Source organism: Erinaceus europaeus, chromosome 12 (assembly GCF_950295315.1).
Source record: "Erinaceus europaeus chromosome 12, mEriEur2.1, whole genome shotgun sequence".
Lineage (NCBI taxonomy): Eukaryota > Metazoa > Chordata > Mammalia > Eulipotyphla > Erinaceidae > Erinaceus > Erinaceus europaeus.
The window spans coordinates 22152994-22171371 of record NC_080173.1 but is presented as its reverse complement, the minus strand read 5'-3'; the positions used below and the strand labels follow the sequence as shown (position 1 = coordinate 22171371).

Sequence of the window (18378 nt, the reverse complement as noted above, 5' to 3'; positions counted from 1 at the left end):
TCTAACCCCCCTTCTTCCTCAGTTTATCTGTCTTTGTCAACTAAATAGTTTTTAAAAATGATTCAATAAGAGGCTAAAATAAAAATAATACAAAACAAGAAAACTTGTTTCAACATGCTTGAAAAGTTTGCCAAATTAAAGAAAAAACACCAAAAATAATTTGAATTTAAGACAAACAACAAATGATATTTCTAATGTTAGTCATTCACACTTGACATCAATTTTATTTTTCTGAAAAGGATTTATTTATATATTAAGGGGTGGGGGAATGATAGAGAAAGAACCAGAGCATCACTCTGGCATAGGCAATGCTGGGAATTGAACTCTGGTCCTTAATGCTTTGAGACACCAATATCTTATCCACTGAATTACCTCCCAGGCTGTTACATTCCTTTTCTAAATATTAAACATCTATAAAACAATGTGCTAGGCTAAAACACAAGTAAGTCAAAACGTGTTAATAGTATATTTTCTGCTTACTTAAAAAAAAAAAAAGCTAGAATAGGAATTCCTGTTACTATGTTCCAGGTGAACGATCTGTGTGCTCAAGAATTAAAAGATGCTATCTAATGTAGTCACATTTAGTTAGTAAAAAGCCAGGACTTCAGTAATTGTCTCTGGCTTCAGGCTCAGAGCACTTTTCAGTATTTCTTCAAAGGAAATCCCAGACTATTTAGTGTCTTAGCTCCTCCATTTCCCAGGAGCAAAAGGAAAGCATCTTGAATTCTTCTTTGATGCTCTTATGTGTTTTTAAAGTAGAACAGGTGTTCTCTAAGTGTAGGAGAAAAAGAGGCATGAGTGGGAATTAAAGATCTCAAGCCGTCATTGTCACCAGACCAAGTTAATCTGTGGAAATTGGAGTATTCCGCCAAGACGATGCTTTTTCAATTGGGTGTCACAGGTGACTCATCAGAGATGGCTTACTTTGGGGCCTCCTGATATTTTTCTTTTGGGTGAGGTGTCAGATTTCCTCCGCGTTTTTGGACAACAGCCCTCTTGTCTAGTTTCAAATTTTTCTGGTTTCTCAGCCCTCACGCAGAGCCTGCTTTCATACCAGAAACTAGTCATTGGCAAGAGGTTGAGGGAATGAAGAACAAGGTAAAAAAAAAAAAAAAAATGAGCGGGGGCCTGGAAAGAGGCCTAAAATGGGGTAATTTGCTCTTGAAGAGCTTTCCCTACCCTAGCCCCTCAGAATGACAGCTCTGCTCTGACCGAAGACTACCTCTTCCGGCAGGCACTGCGCGCCCCGCGGACACAGGCTGGCGGGCTCCCAGCGCTCCACCTCCATCCGGATCAGCGAATAGGAATCCCCACCTTGGGCCTCCGCCCTACCCCGACCACGCGGGAACAGGGGCCACAAAACTACATTTCCCGGCACACCTGTGCGCACATCTTGTCCAATCGTCGTGCCGAATTCGAAGGTTGGGGGGCGGAGCCTAATGCATAGGTCACCCTATTGGCTCGAGGCGGCTTAGGAGAGCCGGAACCCGGGAGAGAGAGAAGCGAAATGACATTTCCTCTTTAAATAGCTAAAGCCGGGGCCCCATCGAGAAATGGCCGCGTCGGCAGGTGGGTCGTGCGGTGCCTTAGGAGGGGGTAGGGAGGAGGTGGGCTGGAGGCCAGATTCAGGCTGCGAGCTGGCGAGGTGGTGGCGAGAAGCCGGAGAAAAAGGATGGAGAGGTAGCGAGGGATGAGAGGAGGGGGAGAGAGAGAGAGAGAGAGAGAGAGAGAGAGAGAAGGAGGGAGGGAGGGAGGGAGGGATGGCGTGGAGGGCGGTGGGCGGTCCAGCCAGACAGGGATGAGGAGGCCGGGTACCCGCCGCCGCCGCCGCCGCCGCCGCGACGGATTCGGGAGGCGGTTGAAGGGCCACTGGGGGCCGCTCTCCATCGAGCTTTCCTCGTGAGGTTCCTGCCCTCCGCTCTCGCCGGTGACGCGCGGTCTCTCCTGCTCTCCTGCCGCGCGGTCCCCCGGCGAGCTCGGGCTCCGGGCTCGCCGGGCTCCCGCAGGAGCCGCCTGGCTCTCAGACTCGCATCGCAGCTCGCTCTCTGCTCGCTCCCTGCACACGTCCTCCCACGCGGTCCCATATGGTGGTGGTGGATATGTGCATCGGTATCTTTTTGCAAAGTGGTGGGTGGTGGTGGGTGGGAATTAAAAGGCCAAGCCAAAAAGAAAAGAAAGAAAGAAAAGAAAAATCCCGCGACGCCGCCGTCTCTGGCTTGGAACTTCTTGTGGTTGTACGATTTTTCTCCTCCTAGATTTAAGTAAATCTTCCCCAACACCGAATGGGATTCCATCTTCAGAGACAGCCAGCGATGCCATGGACCCCTTCCATGCGTGCAGTATTCTTAAACAACTCAAAACAATGTACGATGAAGGACAGTTGACAGACATTGTAGTGGAAGTGGATCAAGGGAAAACATTTTCCTGTCATAGAAACGTTCTTGCTGCAATCAGCCCCTACTTCAGGTATGCTGGTAGAAACTTCTCTTGATATCCACACCTTCCACCCACAGTATCACCCACCTGATTATTTACACTGCAGTACAACAGTGAAATGAAACCAAGGAGTTTACTTCCTGAAAATTGCTAACAGGTCATACATATGTCATTAAGCCCTTGTTTAGGACTTGATAGATCATCCTAGAATCCAAGTGTTTTTTTTTTTTTTTTTTTTTCCAGCACACCATTCAGGTTTGGCATTTGGCGATGTGAGGGATTGAACCTGAGACTTGAGAGCCTCAGGCACGAAAGTCTTTGCATAACTATTATGCTGTCTACCTCCACCCTTGGTTGATTTTTAAGTGAGTGAGTATGGTGGTTCTGTTTCACTCAGATAAATGACCAGGAAAATCCAAAACTGCCCTGTTCAGTATGGTAGCCACCAGTCAGTCCCACGTGGCTATTACATTTTAACTATGTAAAACTAATTAAAATTTTAAAAACTCAATTCTTAGAGGTACGTGACCAGTGGCCACATGGAGGTAGAGGCTGCCTCAGTGACCAGCCCAAATACACTTTTCTATTACATTTTTATTGAACAGTACTGATATTCCTGGGACAACAAAATAGCTCACTGGATAGTGCACCTGCTTGCCTATGCCCCAGACCTCCCAACACACACACACACACACACACACACACGAGGAAATGTCATATTGTGTTCTCCCACTGTCTCCACATACACACTACCCACCACTTATACCCACACAATATGCGAAAAAGTTAGCCAAGTGCAATGGATTCCTTGTGATGACCAATATATAAATAATAAAATTTTCCTAATGGCACATTCCTTTCACCCTTCCTTCCTCCATTCCTTCCTTCCTTCCTTCCTTCCTTCCTTCCTTCCTTCCTTCCTTCCTTCCTTCCATCTTAACCAGAGCAGTGCTCAGCTCTGGTTTATGGTGGTTCAGGGGAATCAACCTGGGACTTTGAAGCCTCAGGCATGACAGTCTCTTTGCATAACCATTATGCTACCTACCCCTGAACTGCACAGTTCTTTTATTTATTTATTTATTTATTTATTTATTTATTTATTTATTTATTTTTAACCAGAGCACTGTTCAGCTCTGGCTTATGGTGGTTCAGGGGATTCAACCTGGGACTTTGAAGCCTGAGGCATAATGGTCTGTTTGCATAACCATTATGCTACCTACCCCTTCCCCCGAACATTTCTTTTATTTATTTATTTATTTATTTATTTATTTATTTATTTTTAACCAGAGCACTGTTCAGCTCTGGCTTATTGTGGTGTGGGGATATTGAACCTGGGACTTTGGAGCCTCAGGCATGAGAGTCTGTTTACATAACCATTATGCTATCTACCCTCCACTTCGTTTCTTTTATTTATTTATTGGATAGAGACAGTCAGAAATCGAGAGGAAGGGGGAGACAGAGAGGTAAAGAGACAGAAAGACACCTGCAGCACTGCTTCACCACTCGCAAAGCTTTCCCCCTGCAGGTGGGGACTGGGGGCTCCAACCTGGGTCCTTGTGCATTGCAACATGTGCACTCAACCAGGTGTGTCACCACCCAGCCCCAACCCCTGCATATTTCTTTAGATCATTTAGCTCTTGCAGTATTTCTAGTTAACAGTTAATTTTTATAGTTGTGTCTTATAAAACTTTGAAATTTAATTTTGTACTCAAAAGATCAGTGATATAGATTACCGGGAGTCAGGCGGTAGCACAGTGGGTTAAGCTCATGTGGCGGAAAGCAGGACCTGTGTAAAGATCCCAGTTCGAGCCCCCGGCTCCCCACCTGTAGGGGAGTCGCTTCACAAGCAGTGAAACAAGTCTGCAGGTGTCTCCCCCTCTCTGTCTTTTTCCTCCTCTCTCCATTTCTCTCTGTCCTATCTGACAATATCAATAACAACAACAATAATAACTACAACAATAAAGGGAATAAATAAATTTAAAAAAAGATAGTGTACCATTTGAGTTAAACACCATTTGTGTCAAGTGCCGACTTTTTTAAATATTCATTTTTTCCCTTTTGTTGCCCTTGTTGTTTTATTGTTGTAGTTATTATTATTGTTATTGATGTCATCGTTGTTGGACAGAGGGGGGAGAGAAAGACACCTGCAGACCTGCTTCACCACCTGTGAAGCAACTCCCCTGGAGGTGGGGAGCCAGGGGCTCCAACTGGGATCCTTACTCTGGTCCTTCCTCTTGGCGCCACCTGCGCTTAGCCCGCTGCACTACTACCCGACTCCCAAGTGCCTACTTTTTAAGCCTTTTATTATTTTACAGCAGTGCATAAATTACAGTGAAATTATTTTCTCAATCACATTCTAAGTCTTTTTTTTTTTTTTTCCTTTTGAAGGTCCTTACCTTTGTAGGGCATATTGCAGTGTAGTGTTCCAGATAGTAGTTTCTTATTCCTCTTTCTCAGAATACTGGGTTAAATATAGTCACTTCATTCTGATGTCTGATGTAACCATTTAGACTTGCATAGGGTAGGTCACTGGACAACTCAGTATTAACTGTCAAGAGGCAATGAGCTAGAAAGAAAAAAGAAGGAACTCAGATGCAGAAGCTATGGCATTTAGCCTGGTAATGGAAACTGCTGGTAAGGTTCACTTATCCATAGTATCTATTAAATATGGTTAGGTCATTTATGCACTTATGTCACAGTTACTGTCAGTACCTAACAAACTCAGGACTAAGAATCATTTGTACATATTGTGTTATGAGTATTTACAATATTCTTTAAAATATATATATATTTTTACCAGAGCACTGCTCAGCTCTGGCTTATCCAGTCTTCTTGACATACAGTATTTCCATTGCACAATTCCCATTTTAGATGTGATAAATGGAAATAAAGTTGCTTACTGTCTAACTAGTAAAAAGGAGAGGCTGGACTTGATTCTAGAGCCAGGCTTCTTAGTCACTATATGACTTTTAAGAAACAGGAGTTGGAAAATAAACAGGAGTTGGTCCACTTTTGAGTTGCCTTTCAGATATTTTTAGTATATATTGAAGCTGAATATTATTTAAAAATGTATCAAAACTTCTAAAGTAAAATTTCTGCATGTGACTGAAATTTTATCCCTGCCTTATGTTATTTATCACCAGAGCACTGCTCAGCTCTGATTTATGGTGGTACTGGGGATTTAATGTTGGGACCTCTGGTGCCTGTTGTATAAACCAGTGTGCCAGTATCTCTTATATGTTAATTAAATGTAAGAAGTAAAATTAGTTCAGAAGTCCTAGACAAATCACTTTTTAAAAAAAAGTGCCAATTAAGATAAATGCTAAGAAATGGATTTTCTAAGGTGGGAGTAGATAGCATAAAGGTTATGCAAAGAGATGCTCATGCCTGAGGCTCCAGAGTCCCAGGTTCAATCCCATGCCCCACTATAAATCAGAAGCTACTCAGTGCCCTGGTTTAAAAAAATGATTTTCTTTATTTTCATGACATTAAAGAATGCTTGGAAGACTTTACTTTTTTCTTTTCAAAGATTTTATTTATTAATGAGAAAGGAGAAGAGAGAGAACTAAACATCACTCTGCTATATGTTCTGTCAGGGATTGAACTCAGGACCTCACACTTGAGAGTCCAGTGCTTTATCCATTGCTCTACCTCCCAGACCACCTTGGAAAACTTTCTAAGCATATATATACATTCACATTAAAAATGAAAGTATCTGGATAGAAAACTTAATAATTGGGCTTTTATGTCTTGCTAAAGGTTTTCATGCATAAGTTTCTTGGCAATGATGCTGCTCCTTATATGAGATCTAGAAAGCCATACTTCATAGTTTCTAAGTCTTGCATCACTGTAGAAGAGTTAGATTAGCTTGAAACTTAGCACAGCAGTTTTGTGCTTCTAGTGATTGGTTCGAATTAAATTTTGTGTGGTTATTAGAAATCTTTACTACTCAAGATTTGGTGTGGAAGCACTCCTACTTTATATAGTTTTCATGAAGAGCCTGCTAAAACAAATCATCAACTGTTGCATGGTTTCTGTGTCTGAGACCAGCCTGTTCAAGTCAGTAGTAGTTCCCATGATAAAGGGATATGAGGCAACGGTTTCCTTTGGGAGTTCATCTCTGCCTAATGAAGGACTTCATTTTTCTTTTTAATTGGTGATTATATAACTGAGTTTTTCACCACCTGTGTTTAAAACTTGCTCATACATTAGAACATATAGTTTTCCATTAAAAAAAATTCAACACTTGTGTGATAGTAAACCAATATTTACATTTTAGAAGTAAAAGAATCCAATGGAGACAAGAAGTAGGACTCAAACACTGGTTAGCTAGGGATTAAGTGAGTCTCTACCTCTGATATTTCTCATTCTGCAGTTTAAAGTTAATTCCATATATTTGATGGTGTTCAGAAGTGATGGTCTCCCCACTTACACAGTCTTTCAACTTATATTGCTTTTTATCACAGAGTACATAAAAATATGGGGAAAAATCTGGATTCAAATGATTAACTTTATCACTAATGTGATATTTCCACTAGATATGTATTAAGCATCTTCGGACATAAAACTCGTTAAAATGTATCCATCCTTTTTCTTGGAAGACTTAAAAGCTTTGGATTTGATTCTTATATTTAATTTTAGGTGTAATGTAGAAAACTTAGGTAAAAGAAAGGTAAATAATACTTATCAATGACTAGTATTTAAAGAGCTAGACTATTTATTGGCTATTGATATTTTGGCCAAAGTAGTCCCACACATTCATGAGTGCTTTATTTTTCTTTTAAAAAGTTTTTTTTTTTCCTTATCAGGGTTGTTTTTTTTTAAATTGTTGTAGTTATTATTGTTGTTATTGATGTCATCGTTGTTGGATAGGACAGAGAAGAGGGGAAGCCGGGGTGGGGGCGAGAAAGACAGACACCTGCAGACCTGCTTCACTGCTTGTGAAGCGCTCCCCTGCAGGTGGGGAGCCAGGGGCTCAAACCGGGATCCTTATGCTGTCCTTGCGTTTTTGCGCCACATGTGCTTAACTTGCTGCACTACCACTGACTCCCTCCTTGTCAGGGTTTTTATACCTTCATAATTCTACTACTCCCAGTCAACTAACTTTTTTTCTTTCTTTCTTTCTCCCTCCCATCTCCCCTTCTTTCCTTCCTTCCTTTTTTCCTTTTGTCACTAGGGTTTTGCCGGGGCTCAATGCCTGGATTTCCCTATAACCATTTTCTTCCTTCCCCTTTCCTCCCTCCCCCTGCTCTCTTTTTCTTTTTCTTTTCTCCTCTAGATAGAGGGTAAGAGTCTAAGAGAGGGAGAGAGAGGACAGGCACTGTAGCACTGTGCTAATATAGCCATTGACACCTAAACATTTTTAGACTTGTGACTATCGTGCTGATTTAAGGTCTCAGGCCCATACCCTTCCTATGCTATGCTAGCCTCCCCATAGGAAAACAAGAATAAACACCTCAGTTTTCCTTATGCAACTTGACCAGAAGCCTGTAAGGAAAATAAAGTGTCCTGGAATATCCTGTGCCACGTTTTGGTATACTTTAATTAGTGTGTTCTCTCTAGAGTTAGCACAAAGTGAACTGGTCCTGAGTGTAAGGTACTTGAGATTAAACCAATTTAAGCGTTCTGCTAGATTAATCAACTTTTGTCTCCATTCAGTATATTAGGAACATATTAGGAAATACTTTTCTGTTTTTGTTTTAATTGTATTGATATAGTGTTGTAGCTGGGACATAGTGCCTGCGTGGTGAATTCACTGTTCCTGGCTGCTATTTTCCCCAACCTTCTCCTCTCTTCCCCTGAAAGGAGATGCTTCCCCCCTGCAGGTGGACATCTTGGTCTTTTTGTATGGCAATGCGTGCACTCTACCTGGTATACCACCACCTGGTCACTAATAGTTTTTTAAAAAATTCTTTGTTATACCTTAAAGATTTGTCACATAATCATTATCTGTAATACCCATAATTTTAACTTGTGATACACATATAATATTAACCCCTTCTTCCTTCATAGATCCATGTTCACTAGTGGCCTTACAGAAAGTACTCAAAAAGAAGTTCGAATAGTTGGTGTTGAAGCTGAATCGATGGACTTAGTGTTGAATTATGCCTATACCTCCAGAGTTGTTCTGACAGAGGCCAATGTTCAAGCCTTGTTCACTGCAGCTAGCATCTTCCAGATTCCTTCCATCCAAGACCAGTGTGCTAAATATATGATCAGTCATTTGGAACCACAGAATTCTATTGGTGTCTTCATATTTGCTGATCATTATGGTCATCAGGAACTCCGAGACCGATCAAAAGAATACATTCGTAAAAAGTTTCTGTGTGTCACCAAAGAACAAGAGTTTCTTCTGTTGACAAAAGACCAACTGATAAGCATTCTGGACAGTGATGATTTAAATGTAGACCGAGAAGAACATGTTTATGAAAGCATTGTAAGGTGGTTTGAACATGAGCAGAATGAAAGAGAAGTGCACCTTCCAGAAATTTTTGCCAAATGCATACGCTTTCCTCTAATGGAAGACACTTTTATAGAGAAAATTCCACCTCCATTTGCACAGGCCATAGCCAAGAGCTATATAGAAAAAGGACCACCAAGTATCAATGGCTGTACACAGAGACTGGGGATGACTGCATCTGAAATGATCATATGTTTTGATGCTGCCCACAAACACTCAGGAAAGAAGCAAACAGTGCCTTGTCTAGATATAGTTACAGGAAGAGTGTTTAAACTATGCAAACCTCCAAATGATCTAAGAGAAGTGGGGATTCTTGTATCACCAGATAATGACATTTACATTGCAGGAGGATATAGGCCAAGCAGTAGTGAGGTGTCCATCGACCATAAGGCAGAAAATGATTTCTGGATGTATGACCATTCCACCAATAGGTGGATATCCAAACCATCCTTGCTTCGAGCCAGAATAGGTTGCAAACTGGTGTACTGTTGTGGTAAAATGTATGCAATTGGAGGCCGTGTCTATGAAGGTGATGGTAGAAACTCACTAAAATCTGTGGAGTGCTATGATAGCAGAGAAAATTGTTGGACTACTGTTTGTGCAATGCCCGTTGCAATGGAGTTTCATAATGCTGTGGAGTACAAAGAGAAGATCTATGTATTACAGGGTAGGTGCTTAAGTGGTTTAGTTCTTCATGTTTGGGTAACAAGTCAAATCTTGGCTTTATTTTTGCTCATTGGGACCTTGCACATGCATGACTCCACTGTTCCTGGCCAACTTTCTTATTCTCTGTATGAGATTCAAGGAAGGAAAGAGAGAGGGGAGATAGATAGATAGATAGATATGGAAAGAGAGACACACCATAACACTGCTTTGCCATACATGGAGCTTCCTCTGTTGCCATGGTGTTCCCACGCAGTATTAGAGCTTCTTCTTCTTCTAGCGTTTGCCCAGTATTAGAGCTCAAACCAAGGATCTCACACTTAGCAAAATATGTACCTTATTGGGGTGAGCCATCTCTCCTGGTCCCAAATTATGGTTTTCTTATATTAAAACAGTTGCTCACAACTTGAAGAAGATAAATAAATACAATTAACTGTTTACCTCAACCTAGGTAACCTAGGGCCCATATCCATTCATTGTTAGCACAGGAGCCTGGATAACCTCTGAGTCCCTGTCAGACAAACAGACAGTTCATAATCACAGTTGGGATAGTTCTAAGCTGTGCTCATTTTAGAGCTAGTCTTCCTTGAGTGGCAGAGTAGGGTGACCCAGTCTCCCTTTGGAGAGTGGGTAGTCCCTACCATTGCTATTTTCATAGTGAGGGTATGGTCCTGTAAAATGGCTTATAATGGCGTTCCCAATGGGTATGACCAGAGATGATAGAGGAATCTATCAGAAGTCTAGGCCATTATTATTATTATTATTATTTTTACCAGAGCACTGATCAGCTTTGGCTTATAGTGGTGCAGAGGACTGAACCTGGGACTTTGGAGCCTCAGGTATGAATCTCTTTGTGTAACCATTATGCTGTCTACCCCGCCCACATTTAATCTTTTAATTAAATAATTAGCACACAAGCTTATAGTGACAATTGACATTTGAATTTATATAAATATTTTTTTTATTTCTTTATTGGGGAATTAATGTTTTACATTCACCAGTAAATACAATAGTTTGTACATGCATAACATTCCCCAGTTTTCCATTTAACAATACAGCCCCCACTATGTCATTTATCATCCTTCATGGACCTGTATTCTCCCCACCCACCCACTCCCACCCCAGAGTTTTTACTTTGGTGCGATAAGCCAATTACATCTCAGGTTCTACTTGTGTTTTCTTTTCTGGTCTTGTTTTTCAACTTCTGCCTGAGAATGAGATCATCCCATATTCATCCTTCTGTTTCTGACTCATTTCACTCAACATGATTTTTTTAAGGTCCATCCAAGATCAGCTGAAAATGGTGAAGTCACCATTTTTTACAGCTGAGTAGTATTCCATTGTGTATATATACCACAACTTGCTCAGCCACTCATCTGTTGTTGGACACCTGGGTTGCTTCCAGGTTTTGGCTATTACAAATTGTGAACATATGTGTACACAGATCTTTTTGGATGGATGTGTTGGGTTCCTTAGGATATATCCCCAGGAGAGGAATTGCAGGGTCATAGGGTAGGTCCATTTCTAGCCTTTCTGAGAGTTCTCCAGACTGTTCTCCACAGAGGTTGGACCAATTGACATTCCCACCAGCAGTGTAGGAGGGTTCCTTTGACCCCACACCCTCTCCAGCATTTGCTACTGTTACCTTTTCTGATGTGTGACATTCTCACAGGAGTGAAGTGATATCTCATTGTTGTCTTTATTTGCATTTCTCTGACAGTAGAGACTTGGAGCATTTTTTCATATGTTTCTCTATATAAATATTTTGATCTTACTGGGAAACATTAATAATCTGCTTTAGAGCTGACTTGAAATTTCTGAAACATTGAACTGGATAGAACAGAATCACACTCTTAATTGTTATTCTGCCATCAAGTCAAGGTCATTCTTTATACTTTCCCAACTATTAAAATTTCATGCTATAGATCATAGAATGAAAAAAGTTCAAAGTGGTTTGCAATCTTATATATTTTATTATTTATTTATTGAAGGATTAATGTTTTACAGTCAGCAGTAAAATACAATAGTTTGTACAGGTATAACATTTCCACATAACAATACAACCTCCACTAGGTCCTCCTCTGCCATCATGTTCCAGGACCTGAATGCTCCCACCCACCCCAGAGTCTTACTTTGGTACAGTACACCAATGTAATCTTATGTTAATGTATCTCTGGAGATTATTTTAAAAAATACTTGGTTAAAAAAATAAGATATTTGGAAATTTATGCTCGTTAGTCTTTAACATATAACTAGAAACAGACCTGAGAATGTACATGTTCTCGTTTCTTTCTTTTTGTTTTTTTAGGAGAATTTTTCCTCTTCTATGAGCCTCAAAAAGACTACTGGGGTTTTTTAACCCCCATGACTGTGCCTAGAATCCAGGGCTTAGCAGCTGTATACAATGACTCTATCTACTACATAGCTGGAACCTGTGGAAATCATCAGCGTATGTTTACTGTAGAAGCCTATGATGTTGAACTGAATAAATGGACTCGTAAGAAGGACTTTCCATGCGATGAGTCCATAAATCCTTACCTTAAACTGGTACTTTTCCAGAATAAACTTCATTTATTTGTTCGAGCTACCCAAGTAACTGTTGAAGAACATGTCTTCAGAACCAGCAGAAAAAATTCCCTTTACCAATATGATGACATAGCTGACCAGTGGGTGAAAGTGTATGAGACCCCAGATCGGCTCTGGGATCTTGGCCGGCATTTTGAATGTGCTGTTGCTAAACTTTATCCTCAGTGTCTTCAAAAAGTACTTTAATGAGAAAAAGGCGTTATTGAGCTTAATGGCATCTAGTACTTGAGGAAACTTAGTCTTCTGTGATAAAAGAAATGGCAGTATTGAAGAAAACATATAGTTGGTACATAGAAATGGGTGCTTGTAAAGATTACAGTGTAGGAAGGATTTTTTTTTGTCATTCTTTTAACATTTTCATTTCACTAAGCAAAGGGTAACAAAGTGCAATTATCAGAATAGAATTTTTTTTCTGGTATAAAAGTAATCATATTCTAGATTTTGTGAGACGTAATCACTGAGATACCAGATGAATTCAACAACTATGCACTCTTGTAACATCAGTTAGGGTATTATTAGTTAGACACATTCAAACTAGTTTGATGTGAATTTTGTTTTAAATACGGGTAAAAATCTGAGGCAATATTGCTGGGACTTTAGCTGTGACTTCTCTAGCATAGAGAAGCACTAACGTAGATTCGTATTCTTAATATATAGATGTATGTAGATATATTTGTGTACTGTTTTTCAAGAATACTGAGATTTAAATGTGTTCTGTTACTAGAGTGAAGGAAAACCAAATCAGTCACAGAAAGAGCCTCTAGTTCATAATTCCCATGTAATTTTAAGTTAAGCTGAAATCTTAAGTCGATTTTCTGTTGATAATTTTTTAAGTACTAACACTGTTTTGTTTTAAAATATCTTGAAAAGGGCTCAAATTCACAGTTGGCAGGTGCTAGTATAAGTTAACTTATGTGTGTAGCTAGGTAGATTTAAATTGTCTGAGCCTGTGCTTATTTTTAAATTGTTGTTAGTTTTGTTTTGTTTTGCCAGTTTAGAGTACTTTATTCTTTGAGCTTGTGATTTCACAAGATCCTCTACATGTGCCAGTTGATAGTTTAATTGGACTCAGAACAGTAAGTAAATCATACTCAGTCTGCACTAACATGAAAAATTTTGTTGCTTGGTCTTATTTTCTACCCTTTATCCATTCATTATTGGTACAGTGAAAAGTAACTTATTTCTCTTCCACACAGAGCATAATGTGAAGTTTTATACCTATTTTTAAGTCTGTTTTCCAGAAATGCAAACTGTAGTAGTCTAATGGCTTTTACATATAACACTTAAAACCTCATTATTTTTTCAGTTTTTGCACTTAAACAGTGATGAATATTTTTACATTGAAAGTGTTGTCATAGCTGAAAGTGACTGAGAAGAAACAAAATGAGTAAACAGAATTATAAACATTATAAACAGAATTATAGCATTATAGGTACTAAACCATTTTTAGGTTTAACTGGAGACTTTCTAGCAATCAGCTAAGAAAATATTCCTTAAGTAGAAACCAACGTATTTGTATGTAATATATAAGGCAAACAATTGAATTAGTAATTTATTTTTACTATGCCTAGAATGATTGATAAACAATAGAAGCATATTCCAGGGTCTGTCCTCAACTAGAACATTTTGATTCTCTTAAAACAAACTAGCATGGTTTGTATTAAAAAAACAAAACAAAACTGCTTACACAAATTGTAACGTGATACTGTGAAACGAATTTAAAACATTGCCTCTTTGCATCACATACCTCATTTTTTTCAGAAACTTTCCAAACTACTTGTCATTAGATCTCTCTAGGAGTAGAGAATGTTTTCTGAAGCAGAATTTTAAGTAGGCAGCATTTATAAAATTAACAATTTAAAATCTACTCTTAAGAAGCTAGATTTTATTTTTTTTATTGGCCTTGTTAGTGTATATTTGTAAACTTTGACAACTAATAATCTGTCCTTTTCTTCCCAGTTTTTCCTGTATTGTCTGTTTTGTTTATCATAATGCTTTATAGGGGATAGTTCTGTGAGTTTCTTGAAGCATCTTTATAATGTTGTGTTGCAGAGGGGAAGAAAAATAATTTTTGCAAGAGATGTTAAAGTAATTTATTTTTCAAAGCTTTGTTGATTAAGATCCCCTGCCACTTTTTGACAATCTTCTGTATTAGTTTAGAAGTGTGTATTACTTGAAAACATAACATAGAACTTGAGTTAGCAATTTACATGTACCGTATAATATGTAAAAGTACAACATACTATGGAGATTTATCCTGTCAGTCTGCACAACAGCTGATCCTTTTGTTATAACAATTTTTATTGGTGGTGTGATCTAAGTATATAGTGTGTCAAAGGTTTAGAATTTGCTACAGAAGTAAACTATTGAATTTTGTATGAAGAACTATTTGTTTAAATTATATCTGGGATATTTTACCACTTTTTAAATGATTTCAGAAGAGGTTCTAGAAAACTAAGATTAGCAAAATGTGTGGCATTTTGGTATGTTTAGATATTTAAGGTATATTTGCATAGTATGAGAAAATAATTAAAAGGCACAATGGGTACTACAGAATTAAAATACAGGTCTAACATATGCCAGTCTCACTTTAACTTTGTTTTTACATTTGAAGAATGTATGTAGCACTTTCCTATATATATCTTATATACTGAAAACTGGAAAAGTGTAGGAAATGTTACAGGAAAGTAGACATTGTATTCATTTTCCATCTTTATGTTCTGTTATCCTACAAAAGTTGATATTTAAGCATCAAGCTGATTTCATTGGTGCATGAGAAAAAGTATATGTGATCTACCAGAATCAGATTCCCTATGTGAAACAGTTCAAAATGGCATTCAATATTCAGTGCTCAGGTACGTAGTAAGTACTGTAGTCCTATGGGGGCAAATGTATAGATAGATATTTTAAACATTTTGCCATAATTGCACAATTTTTTTTTGCATTTTTACCTGGTGATATTGTTTATTATAATAAACCTTTTCTGACTGGAAATGTCCAATGTTGTAAATTGGCCTCTGACTAATGAGTTTTGCAAAATTAAAATTTGGTGAAAATCATTAAATACTGATGTCATTGTAGAATGGAATACACTGCAAACTATTACTAAACGGGGATTGCTAATATCAGTAACTCTTTATTTCACTTGTCCTGGCTTAAATGTATACTATCCATTTCCATTACTAATTTGCCATAATAAACCCATCAGAAAATCCTGTTCCCTCTTTCTTCAAAATGCCTCTAGACTCTGACAATAAACCATTATTTCCCTAGAATAAAATAAAATAATCTACCTTAATACATTGCCACTAACTGGCCCCTTCACACTGCATAAACTATTTTATCCCTTATACGTAATTATTATACATAAGTCAGACCACGTCCCTTTTTTATTTTTTAAAATTCTTTTAATTTATTTGATAGAGGCAGTCAGAAGTTGAGAGGGAAGTGGGGGAATAGAGAGAGAAAGATAGATGCCTGCAATACTGCATCACCTGCAGAGCTTTCCTCCTGCAGGTGGGGACTGGGGGCTCGAACCTGGATCCTTGTGCATTGTAGTATGTGCACTCAACCAGTATGTCCCTTTTTTCAAAGCCCTCTGATGGTTCCTGTTTACTTTTGTATGAGCTAAACTTCTCGCTTACATTATATACACCCCACCTCTATCTCTTGAGCGCACTTGTCTTCTGTCAGTTTACTTTATTCCAGCATCATGGATTGCTGTTTCTCAAACATGCCAAGCACCTCTAACAGCAGGGTCTTAATTTCCATGCTATATTTCCCCAATGAAGTCTACACTGCAATTCCAGAGAAGCTTCCCCTGACCACCCCATGTAAAATAAAAAATACCTTTGTTTTCTGTTTTTTATTATTCATGTCTCTTCCACTACTGGAATAATAAGCTCCAGGGAAAGGCAGAATGAGGGCTAGATTGTGGCGCGCCTGGTTGAGCACACATGTTCCCATGCACAAGGACCCAGGCTCAAGCTCCCACCCCAGCTCCAGGTGGGGAGCATCACAAATGGTGAAGGAGTGTTGTAGGTGTCTCTTCTCTCTCCCTCGTTCTCTACCTCTTCCATCTCAGATTCTCTCTGTATCCAATAAAAAAATAAAATATTCACTGAAAATACACATTGAATCTTTACTGGAGTGTGATCAACTGCAGCAGAAATAATAGTCAACTCATATCTGACCCTGGGAAAATTACTGTAGTTTCCAATGGAGGGAGTAGGGACACAGAACTCAGGTGGTAGGAATGATGTGGAATTATACCCATTAATCATAATTTTGTAAATCAATATTAAATCCCTAATATAATTTTTTAAAAAAGGGAACACTATGAGCAACACTTTATTGGGGGATTAGTGGTTTACAGTCAACAGTAAAATACAGTAGTTTGTACATCGGTAACATTTCTCAGTTTTCCATGTAACAGTTCAACCCCCTCTAGGTCCTCCTCTGCCATCATGTTCCAGGACCAAACCCTCCCCCTGCCCCAGAGTCTTTTACTTTGGTGGATTACACCAAACCCAGTCCAAGTTCTGCTATGTATTTTTTTATTTTTAAACTTTCCCCCTCCATTTTGTTGCCCTCGTCATTATTGTTATTGTTGCTATTAGTGTTGGGTAGGACAGAGAAATTGAGAGAAGAGGGGAAACTAGAGGGGGAGAGAAAAATAGACATTGCAGACCTGCTTCACTGCTTATGAAGCGACCCCCCCCCCCCGCAGGTGGGAGCAATTATTAGTGATTTAATAATGATTGAGAAGATTGTGGGATAAGAGGGGTATAATTCCCCCACCACTAGAGTGCCATATACTATCTCCTCCATTGGAAGGTTCCCTATTCTTTATCCCTCTGGGAGTGTGAACTTAAATATCTCTGGCGTGCAGAAGGTGGGAGGTATGGCTTCTGTAATTGCTTCTCCACTGGACATGGGCATTGACAGGTCAATACAATCACAACTGGTGTAGCAGTGTAGCAGTTTTGTAGGTATCTCTCCCTCTCTTATCTCCTTCATTTCTCTCATTTTTTTTTCTGTTTCTATTGGAAAAAAAAGGGGGGGAGTTGGGGAAATGGTTGCTAGGAATGTGGATTCTTAGTGAAGGTACTGAGTCCCAGCTATAACGCTTATGTCAATTAAAAATTAATAAAAATAAAATTAAAAGATTTTTATAGTAAACGTGGAGATAATGTTAGCTATTAAACATCCACTACTACAAATTTCTAGGAAGTATAAAGTTGATGTGCCCTTAATTCTCATTCTCTATAGTTATAGTTCCTTTTGACTACATACTTCTTTCTGGTAGAATATCCTAGATCCTAGAAAGCTAGGCATTTGACTCATGGGTCTGAATTTTCTTTGCATTTTAGGTAACCTGCTTAATCCAGGAAGCTAGTTTTGCCTTATGAATCAATATAGTTGTCATGACGAGAAAGGAAACTTAAAAACTTTTTGGTTATAAACACTTGGAGAATTAAATTGCTACTTTGTAAGGCAAAAAATTTAATCTATGAAATGATAAAGCATTTACTTCCACTTTTCAAGGGAGATAGAGAACGAGAACCAGACATCACTCTGGTACATGCACTGGCGGGGACTGAATTTAGGACCTCATGCTTGAGAGTCCAATGCTTTATCGACTGCGCCACCTTCCACACCACTCTCCAACAGCTTTTATACTATAAATTCCCTCACTTTACTTGTCCTACTATTTACTATAATGTAAGTCTGCTTGAAAACTATTTCCTTGATTCATTTTCCAATTCTCCTACCAGTGCTTCATAGGTTGAACTACTTGTACACAAATCTGCAGTATGGGCAGTTTTCTCAATTCCTCAAGACTTTTGATATTATGATCTTTGCTCATGCTGTTTCCTCTACCTGGAAGCCTCTTCCCTTCATCTCTGTTCTTTGCCTATCCTTTTTTTTTTTTTTTTTCTTTCCTTCAGATCTCTGATCATCCTAATGCAAATAATCCTGTCATGTGTGATCTCACAACTCAAAGTACTTATCTCCCCACAATCTTTTTTTTCTTCTGCCTTCCTATTGATAAAGAGTCTTCTCTGATCTGGTAGTACTCTGTAAAATACGGAAGAGACTGGAGCCATGGGTGTAGGCTTGAAAGGAGCCTTTGAGGGTGAGAATCCAGGTCATCCTGGGAATGCTCAGCACCTAGCAAGGCTAAGGGGCCCAGACCTTATACCTTTAGGCAGGATGGGGTCTGAAGCAAG

General features: G+C 39.0%; 1 protein-coding gene across 2 annotated transcripts; it reads left to right on the top strand.

Moving 5' to 3' along the window:
- Positions 1–1483: 1483 nt before the first annotated feature.
- Positions 1484–13541, top strand: KBTBD8 (kelch repeat and BTB domain containing 8). Of its 2 annotated transcripts, XM_007535148.2 has the most exons (4): positions 1484–1569; positions 2256–2466; positions 8449–9563; positions 11868–13541. In XM_007535148.2, exons 1-4 carry the CDS (start codon positions 1554–1556, stop codon positions 12329–12331), a joined length of 1806 nt encoding a protein of 601 aa, XP_007535210.1. In that variant the 5' UTR covers positions 1484–1553; the 3' UTR covers positions 12332–13541. The 2 variants fall into 2 exon arrangements, with proteins under 2 accessions (XP_007535210.1, XP_060058895.1); XM_060202912.1 differs by lacking the exon at positions 2256–2466 and having other exon boundaries at positions 1488–1569.
- The last annotated feature ends 4837 nt before the right edge of the window (positions 13542–18378 follow it).

Bases quoted from the DNA above. Each gene is read 5' to 3' on its own strand.
- KBTBD8 (XM_007535148.2), top strand. The intron at 2,467-8,448 runs GTATGCTGGTAG...CTTCCTTCATAG, and splicing joins GCAATCAGCCCCTACTTCAG to ATCCATGTTCACTAGTGGCC. The intron at 9,564-11,867 runs GTAGGTGCTTAA...TTGTTTTTTTAG, and splicing joins GAAGATCTATGTATTACAGG to GAGAATTTTTCCTCTTCTAT.